At 34.6% G+C, this 10,314-nt stretch overlaps 1 protein-coding gene across 1 annotated transcript; it reads right to left on the minus strand.

Moving 5' to 3' along the window:
• Positions 1–796: 796 nt before the first annotated feature.
• On the minus strand, positions 797–9,786 carry LOC112499623 (F-box/LRR-repeat protein At3g26922-like). Its single transcript, XM_025102930.1, has 6 exons — positions 9,726–9,786; positions 8,235–9,271; positions 5,425–5,607; positions 1,328–1,453; positions 1,109–1,251; positions 797–1,035 (listed from the first exon to the last, which is right to left on the minus strand). The coding sequence occupies exons 2-5, from the start codon at positions 9,177–9,179 to the stop codon at positions 1,123–1,125; spliced, it is 1,383 nt and encodes a 460-aa protein (XP_024958698.1). The 5' UTR covers positions 9,180–9,271; positions 9,726–9,786; the 3' UTR covers positions 797–1,035; positions 1,109–1,122.
• Between the last annotated feature and the right edge of the window lie 528 nt (positions 9,787–10,314).

A 10,314-nucleotide genomic window follows, 5' to 3' on the forward strand; every position in this document is an offset into this window, starting at 1 on the left:
TGTCTTCAACACGATCAATCCAACCCATTAGTACCCCTAATTACAACCAAGATATTAAAGTACGTTATTGCGGGCGAAGCATAAGCCCCTAGACAGTAGATAAAAATAAGTAAAAGTATTTATATATGCCTAATAATAATATTTATAATTATAATATCGTTAATAGATTCTCAACAAAAATTAATGTAGCACCTCTTTTCCGACGTATATAACACATCCTTTTAGCGTAAATACGTGTAATTATCCTCATTTACATAAATAATTTATATAAAGATCCCCATTTGCATAAATAATTTCTTTTTCTTCTTTTTTCAATCTGAAAATAGACTTTACAAAAATGCATAAAAAAATTACATTGAATTTGGCTAAAATGAGAATTTCATGACAAAAGTGTTAAAAAAATGAATTCAATTGAAGAGATTGGTTGTTTTAGTCAATTTTCCGCCGTCTGACACAACACATTGTAATAAATTGTCTCATAATTTTCTATTTTTCTAAAAAACTTAATAATTTTCATATTTTATGTGTTATTTATAGTATTACAAAATTTCAATATTAAAAAAATAGCTATTTTATTTAATTTTCATATGCAAGAATGTCCATGCAATTTATTTACTATATTATACAATATTTATAACTCTTTATAAATTACCTGCAACATAATAATACCATTAAACTTAATAAAATTAACTCATACTCAACTGATAAAATATGTTTAAATAAAGGATAAACATTGAAATCTACTAGTACAACAAGATATTCATGAAACTGATAACCAAAAAAAGACACTCTCGCTCTCTCAAAAAAACACAAACTCATAAAATAAAATCGAGAAAGCCGAAATAAACATGTATTATGTTGCATTACACGAATGCATTTATAGTGTTTTCACGATTAATATAGAAGAATAAACAAACCTTGCCACAACACGAAGCAACACAGAACCAATGCTCGAACCGCCTACGAATTACGGATCCCTCCGCTTAGCGATGTCAAACAATCTCCTCTTTCCCTTTCCTCCTACACATATGTATCCTACAATATATAATAAAAAATGTGGTAAATGTTTTTTAGGGGCTACCAAACTAATGCAAAAAAAGTCGCTTACATAAATTGTGAAGCTCATCTATTAAAGAAGTCCCGTACGACCCCGTTTATTGACGCCTCCTGTAACCTTAGGGACCTCAACGCTACCGTATGGGTCCTATCATATATCTCACTTGCAGTCACAGGGCGACACAAATCTTTTTCCTATAAAAGTCAATATAGTTAGTAGCAACTAAGAAAACAGAATGAGTTACGAAACAAGATCACAAATTTAACATACCAAACGCTTTCTATGTTGTGTAACGGTATTGGAGACCTCGATATGTTTGAACACCACTCTGTCATGTTGGGTGTTCCTATTTTGCTTACTAGCTTTGGACTTCGATTTCCACTCGATTCTCCATTCCTTGCCAAAACACAAATAATTATAAAAGAAAATTATTAATCCTATTGGGGAAAAAGGTTAGGTTGAGCCCATATACAGCCCAAGCCCACAAGCGATCACCTTCTAGCCGGTATGACCCACTTGGACTCACTATGGCCACACTTAGACCAAATTAAATCGATTAAGGCCCACTAATACCTATTATAACGCAATTAGAACTAACATGACACGTTAAAACCCACTAAGATCCATTATAACCCAATATTGCCTGTTGAGGCCTCTAAGACCTATTACTACAACAAAATCAGTTTTACAGGACACTACCAAATTCTAAGTGTCCTAATAGACCTCTTTATAGGACTTAGTTTATAGGACCAAAAATGTAAAGTGTCATATCTAAAGGTGTTATAATAAGTTTATATGACGTTTTTTAATGTCGTAATAAGTTTTTTAGGACACTTTTAATATAAAGCGTCCCATTATCAACTTTATAGGACACTTTTGGGAATGTATCTTATAAACTCAATTTTTTATAGAACATTTGTTTTTATAGGACAATTTTTCAAATAGTGTCCTATAAAGTTGATAATGGGACATTTTATATTAAAAGTGTCCTAAAAAACTTATTACGACATCAAAAAACGTCATATAAAACTTATTACAACACCTTTAGATAGGACATTTTATTTTTTTGGTCATATAAATTAAGTCCTATAAAGAGGTCTATTAAGACACTTAGTATTTGGGAATGTCCTAAAAAACTGATTTTGTTATAGTGTACGATGGCCCATTTTGACTATTGGTAGATGCCACTCTTCGTTTATAATTATAAATTGAATGTATAATTATTAGCAACATGATAAAGTCTCAATAGGTCACACACATAAAATGTTTATCTGAATAAGAAGAATAAATAATTAAAAGAATTTAATTATTTTTGTCTTATTTGAATCTTATCCCATCCGACAAAATCAGATTCTTTAGGGGACATGATTGACATAATTGACATGTAGTGACTTTCACAAGTAGCGACTTGTGACAAGTAGCGACTTGTGACAAGTAGCGACTTGTTAACATGATGGTTGTATAAAGGAAAACCGATATCTTTTAGGAGATATGAGATTTTCTAAAAGGAATGGGCCACTCTTGGTGCTTAATACTTACGAGATAGGTATTATTCATCATACATATATAAATAGAGAGCAAGGCCTTAGCAAATGTTGTTGGTTCATCAGATGAAAAAGGATTGCTAGAATTGTTCTTAGGATCCTATCTGTACATACCTTGCAAACTCTTCTTCTTTCCTCCAAGAAGTTGGAGATTGTACCTAGCATTCGGCAAGGAAGAAAAGATCTCCTCTTAGCGTAGAAGGACAAGAGGATTAAGTGCATTTCCATGGATATCGTGGTGGCAACGGGCTGAGTTCGTTGCTTAGATTCAGATACGACATCAAAGGGTTGCTATTTTGAAACACTCATCCTACCCCGTTTTGTAAAGATCTTTAGAGGGATACGGTTATTTTCGGTTCATCAAAAGATTTTGACATCTCCTAAAATCTGAGATCATGGATGTTACGAATTGGTTTCGGGGAATGAATCCTTTAGTCTGGGTTGCAACTGTCTTTTCTTGCTCTAATCCCAAAGGTCTTGCATCCAAATAACTTTGGAGACTTAGACCGATAAGCTTAATTGGGCGCCGTTACAAAAGCGTCGCTAAAACTTTGGTAGAAAGGTTAAGGAAGTCACTGGGAAACTAATTGGTGAGTCTTAGAACACTTCTCTAGAAGGAAGATTCATTCTTGATGGAGTTTTAATTGCGGATGCTAGTCTGACCTTCGTTAAAAAGTGGGCAAAAAGTCGGCGGTTTTTAAAGTAGATTTTGAAAAGGCACTCGATTATCTTAATTGGGAGTGTCTTCGGAATATTATGATGCAAATGGATTTTAATGGGAAGTGGTGGCTAGAAGTAGCTTGTTAGGAAATCTTGAAGTGCTTCGAAATGGTCTCAGGTCTCAAAATCAATGTTGCTAGAAGTAGCTTGTTTGGAGCGGGTGTTTCAGATAGCGAGGTCTCGGCCATGGCAAACAAAATGGGGTTGTTGGTCGGGGGTCCTTCCCTTTTCTTATCTTGGTCTCCCGATGGGTAAGAATATGAATAATATAAATTCTTGGAATCTTATCATCGAGCGGTTCAAGACCAAACTGTCTAGTTCGGAACTTCATTGCGTTTCTTACGGGGGAAGATTAACGTTCATAAAATCCGCTTTCGGCAGCCTTCCTCTATAATATATCTCCATATTTCGTGCGCCAACTCAGGTTATCAAGTCTCTAGAAAGTGTGAAGAGAGATTTTTTCTTGGGATGTTTACACTCAATTTTCATCACGAAGATGTATGACGTCAGGCTTCGTGGACTCTAATCGTAAACAGGCTTGGTAAATGGCCTAATATAATCATTGTCGGGGGGTCTAGGAGTGGGTAGTCCTTTCCTTGGGTTACTAATTGGGCTCTTCTTGGAAAGTGGTGGTGGCGCTTTAAGGAGGAGTTATGGGTTCGGGTTGTAAAAGGTATATATGGTGATGATGGTAGGTTAGGTAATACTCGGAATTCGAGCTTAGGATCTACAGGGGCTTGGGGTGGGATTGTGCGTGTAGGTAAGGATTTGTCTAAAATTTGGTATTGATTTTCCGGACTCTTTTGGCAATGGGGAGACAGACCAAATATGATCCATTAAAAGCCATTATCACCAACTTAGACCAAATATAATATGGTTTTTAGATTTTTAGAACCATAATCTCGGTCATTAATCAGTAAATACGAAATCTTTCGATTAATTCTTATATTACCGAGGGATTATCGATGATTTTTCTAAACAATCTCGAAATTATGTAATTCACACACTTACATAAAGAATACATAAACATAATTCATATGTATGTATATGCCTCTTTGCTTACATGTGTGTATGTATATATGTAACTATCTATGCATATATAACTAGCTAGTATATATGTATATGTAGCTAGGTGTATATCTATGTATGCATGTATGGCATATATTCATAATATGAACTTATACATTATCCAATATACGTTATACATTCATATATATGACTAGCTACACCCTACACACATATACACTATATGATTTTGCTACCTAAAACACTAAATAAGGAATCGAAAAACAGGACCAATAATGTAATTCACTCTAAAGTACATTATAAATATGACCCGATGAGTACATTGTACTAATAGCCTTTTTATTACAAGAAAATCCTTGAAAATGACGTCAAACATGGTAATAAGAGAATTATCCTAAACAAATAGCAACGAGGACCTATGGCCAGCAAACCGAATTTCGAAAAACCAAAGGCACCCTAAATTCCTTCATTCAATTCCCAGCATTTTGCAAACCAAACAAGCCATAGGAATCGAGTCAATGGACTTTGTCATTACTAATCCCTGGGTTTCGCTGGAATCGGTGAACCAAACACGCCATTAAATATAATAGGAAGAAATTCCTATCTTGAACTCGTACAATCTCCAAAATCTTTGGAGTCTACTCGCACATAATTTTTCCCCATTAATTAAGAATTTTTCATAGACACTCAATGCATGCCTTATGTTTAACGTAAATTGGGATTCTCATGGTTGATCTATTTAACATAAAGTACATATACTACCATCGTCCCAAGAATTACGTGTTGACTTGTTGATATTTACTATATTGTACTATGAAAGCAATTTATGTATTCTTTTAGTTGGTTGCAGACTTGTAAATTACATACACACTCATCTGTGGATGGACCAGTATCAGTGGCCTGATACACGTAGATATACAAGTAGCAGTGAGTTGACAACTAAGAACTGCTCGTGAATAAGCAATCCAGTCAAAAGAGATCTGAGAGATGTACCATTAACATCTATACCTTCACTACTGAATAAAGTGCCAAACAAGTGATGAACAAGAATATAACATCTATGGTCATGTAAAATACCTGAGGTATGTCCATGATGAAAGGGACACTTGGAGAGCTCTCAAGGAAGTAGTTTATGAATTGAATGGGCATTGTTGGTATATGGTCCTTCTGCTTCAGCGGCGGCTTATCTATCTTCAAACACTTCAAGTTATTGAATGGACAAGGTTCAAGCAAGAGTTGATCTAGGCACGAGGGCAGAGCCTTGGGACATAATATACAAACAAATAAACATCAGTAAGAAAATAGAATATTATCAATACACTCAAACGGATACAATGCAAATATTTTTCGCAAGTAATAGGTTCATAGCTCATATGGGGTAGGTACTCAAAACTACTCAGCATGTTGGCGGTTGTTTAACGATCTTTGTGAATCAGCGAAGGTAAAATATTGAGACATCTAACTGCAATGTATTAAATAGAAAGATTTATATGCTTAGTTTATATAAATGCATTTTGTAGGATAGGCAGCTATGGTATGGACCAAACATGGGAATGTTTGGTGTTCAGGTCTGTTATAGTCATGTGATGATCGGTGGTTCCACAAACTGACAGCAAATGCATGATTCGAAGCTAGCATCTTTCCATATTGACACAAAAAGAATCATGGCAGTAAAAGACCTACAACCCTGGAGATTTTGGGTAGGAAGCAAATTTTACCTTTAACCAACAACAAAAAGAATGAGAAAAACGAAGGAAAACCCTTTATATAGTATGGATGAAGTTGAAAACAATTCTGATATTATGAAGAATACTCCTAAGGATTCAACCAATATTATGTCATATCATCTTTTGTCGTTTAAGCAAGGTAAATTTTTCCAAAATTGAAGAATACAAATTAACTAGGGTCTAAGTAACTTTAGTGGGCTGACCAAGGAGATATGTTCTCATCAGTCATCATTGATTCATACTTCATAAGTTCAATTCAGGATCATTAAAGGCATAATTTGGATGGTACCCTCAAGACTTGTGGACGCATAATTTGGATGGTGCAACGCATAGGACCTGCATGTGTGAAAGGAGAACTGCCGTACTGCCATATTAAACCCAGGCACTTCCAACCAAGAATCAATTGGCAAGAAGTAGAGTAATTACTACGTGTTATATACATACATATATATGTATATGTCAAATTCCATAGGATAACATTTATATTCCTTGAATTCATTTCCTCTCATCTCTTCTTAGTCATATGTATTGTTCTATTTACTATGGGCAACACCATTTAGAAGATTTATTTTGTTTAGAAATAATCATTTATCAGGATTCTTTCCATGTAGCCACCTTAGCATCTTTAAAGAGGACTGTTTGATGCTTCAATGGAATAAGAAACTCTCTTGTGTTCTTATTTTCAAAGCGTAATTTCTCTTGGGTTGCCATTGATCTAGTTCTTTGCCTTCATCATTTATTAGGATTCCTTCCATGCCCGTGTTGGTACCATGCGGAAGCAGAAGCATAAATCAGTCTTAGGGCACCATTTGTTTAGCTTCTTGTTTTGTTTTATTCCTTCCAAGCAGCTGACAACCTTTTTATAGTCGGTGCCAAGAGTTTTACTTTGTTGATTATTTGTTGATCATATTTTAAATGTAAAATCTCTTGTAATTGTCCATATTGTGAGTTTAGTGTCATCAAGCATTTTGATGTAATTGAGATAGATGAAGAATCAAAGTTGAGCATTAAGACAAGTCTGGTGGTGTGGGGTGCACACTTGTATATGCCACGTTGAACCTTAGATCACCAAATAATGGGGTAAAGAGGGCAGCACCCCTGGTAGGTTTCCAAGGGGCAGCACCCCAGGGAGATGGTCATCAATGGTTGTATCAGCTGATGACCATCAACATCAGCAGCAACTGATAATCTTCAGCGTCAGCGGATGCACCAACTGACAATTTGTTGCTAATAGCATCGGTAGTTATAACTGTTTTTACTGTTTTTGTAACCACCAAGGACCTCTCTTAAATGTTATGATAACTACCTATAAAAGGTAATTTTTGTCTCGATATACATCTAGGCATAACAGACAACAATATCACGTTAAAATACTCAAGTTTTTCTGCCTTGAAAACGGGAGTGGGCTATTGGATTACTCAATACAGATTTAGTGAAACCTAAGCCTTTCATAATTTCTAATGGTCCATCCGTTATTTATCAATATACAACACCCCGTCTCTCCTTGTGGATGTACACCATCACCTCGATAGTGGAACCACGTTAAATCTATGTGTTCGTTTATTAGCTTTTATTGCATTTATGTTCTTTTGGTTGTCATTGGTGTGCATTATTATTTGCTTGGGACATTGAACACATTTGGGATTTGCTTTGTTTCCACATTTGTTAGCGTGTTCATTTACACATGTTGATTTTATCATGGGTTCATTAGCCATGGTGGGTTTGATCTACTTTTAGATCTCATGAAACAATTTCATCAACTTCTACACTTCGTAATATTAGAGTTTTTCTTTATTTAAATTAAGGTTTTAATTTAGTTTAAGATTAAGTTTATAAATATAGAGAAAATTGGTAAAATGACCACGTTGCCCTCGTAAACAGTGGACAGCCGTTAGAGGGACGAAATCTAAGAGATTTTGCGAACATCATAATTTGAATTTGAATTTGAATTCCTTTAAATGGAGATTAGTTTCTCTCTTTGGGATGGACTGTAAGAAAATAGAATTGCTTACTTTATTGCACAAATTTAAAGTTGGATCGTGGACCTAGTCTTTATCCCCAACACAACAAAACGAGTTAAGAACTTAATTAGTAGTCATAATTTAAAATAATAATAGTAAGGATAATAATCGACAACAATGAACAATGATATTTGAATACCTGAATGATGGCCATATCAAGGATAAGAACTTTGACACTGCTGAGTTTCTGGAATAAATCCAGTAGATGGGGAACATCTATCTCTTTTATGCAATTTTTGAATTTAGACCTTGACATGGAGAGATTCACTTGCTCTAGAGAATCCAAACCCTCAGTGGATAACCGCAAATAATTGGCGAAGCCCCCGTAGTGATAGGCATCAACTGATGCTGTCAAGTTCTCAAGTAGAGGAGCAACCACGTTGAAAATCATAGGGAATCCGGTAGGATCTGTAATTGTGAGATTAGAAAGTTGTGGAGCACAAATATGGAAAATATCCAGGTAGTTCATGGTAAACCGATGTAAAGTGAGGTCTTTCAAGTTGGCACACTTGGAAAAAGGGTTGAGAATCTCATCTTTATTGTAACCGAATTGCATATTACTCAAATTCAGAGTTTCTAAAGCCGGAAAATCCCAAGCATAAGTAGGTATGCTTCGTCCGATAACAGATTGTTCATTGGTAGCAAGGGTAAGATGTTTGAGAGTCTGAGACCTGAAAAGACTTTGTGGGAACTCAAGGACTTTCTTAGTGAGCCATATCACAGTCAGTTGCTTAACATTATGCGAATATGCATAGTTTAAAATACTTCTAACAACAAATTGGTTGGGTGCTCCAGTGAATGTGAGATCAACTGCAGAAGCTTCTATACGTTGGTTTCGGTGAGATAGTACATGTTTCACGAATTTGGCAAATTGAGGCATAGTATGAAACACTTGACTATTGAATTTAAGATATGGCATTGAAGTCCAAATATGCTTCCATTTCTTAGACAATGTACTTGTCTGAATAGCAAATTTCATGTCAAGAAAAGATAGAATCTGATGAATAATCTCATCTGGCAAGTTGCTTATCCTATCTTCTTCTTCTTCTGCAATTATACTTTCTCTATCATGTACGACATCCATCTCCTCGGTTACCCTTTCGGATTCAACCAGAAGTTTATGCTTTCCTCTATATCGGTTGTTTATGCTTCGATCTTGCTTTGCATTTGAATCACCTGAATTTTGTTAAGGTATATCAGCAAAGAAATTATATAACTAATTTATTATTTTTCTTGATTACAAAACAACCTACAGATGAGATTGTGGCTTCGAACATAACAAATTAGGGTTCATGAAAAATAAAATTATATCAACCTGACGAAGTTGCTTATGTATATATGTACCCATCACCTGTTCCAAAGTTAGATACATGCTATTATGCCCCATAAACTAAACAGCAGGGAGTGGGTGAATCTCATGTAATCGAAAGGATTACTAAGGATTCAAATCCAAAAAACCACAAATACAGATAACTGTGAACATGATTGCATATATATATATATATATATATATATATACATATATATTTAACTCATAGTGTATTAGCTTGCGATAAAATTGAGCCAAGTATATTGAATATGAAATTAGAGTTTAAAGTAAAAATCTATTAGAAGAACAGAGGGTGCTTACTTCAATCGAAATTCACAGCATGCAACGATCAGTCGAAATTCGCAGGTGAAGGAAATTTCGGAGGGAGAAATGGGGCGAAACGGGTTAACTATGAGAGAGAATCTAACCGGTGGATGAAAATTGGGTTTTTTCTTATGTTTTTTTTGTTTACCAATGAAAATGATACAAGTCGAATATTGTATTTGATTTGAACTTAGATTCAAACTCAATTCAAAAATGAAATCCTTCTCCAACTTGTTCTATTTACATTCCTTTTTTTTATAATCTTTTCTCACCCTTTTCTTAACTGTTCTTTTTCAATGTGGGACAATTTTACCAATACTTCTATATATCTTTATAAAAAGAAGAACCATAAATAATAATTAATATGGTAATTTATGGAATTTTAGTATTTTCAAATCTTGATTTCTGGTGTTGTTTTACATATCCCATGTTGATAAGAGAATTTAAGGTTCGAGAATGAAAGTACCAATAAGAAATGAGAAGATTTGGATTTGATATAATTGTGGTGTGTTTTACACATATTGACGAGAGAATGTAAGATTGGAAGATGAAAGTAGCAACAATATATATATTTGGATTTGATAGA

Source organism: Cynara cardunculus, assembly GCF_001531365.2.
Source record: "Cynara cardunculus var. scolymus isolate 2C chromosome LG 16, CcrdV1, whole genome shotgun sequence".
Lineage (NCBI taxonomy): Eukaryota > Viridiplantae > Streptophyta > Magnoliopsida > Asterales > Asteraceae > Cynara > Cynara cardunculus.

What these genes read in the sequence shown, in the direction of transcription:
- LOC112499623 (XM_025102930.1), bottom strand. Translation starts at nt 9,179, where the DNA reads ATGGATGTCGTACATGATAGAGAAAGTATAATTGCAGAAGAAGAAGAA. An exon ending in TCATCATGGACATACCTCAG is followed by an intron (nt 1,454 to 5,424) that starts GTATTTTACATG and finishes TGTTTTGGCAAG; the next exon opens with GAATGGAGAATCGAGTGGAA. An exon ending in CACAACATAGAAAGCGTTTG is followed by an intron (nt 1,252 to 1,327) that starts GTATGTTAAATT and finishes TGACTTTTATAG; the next exon opens with GAAAAAGATTTGTGTCGCCC.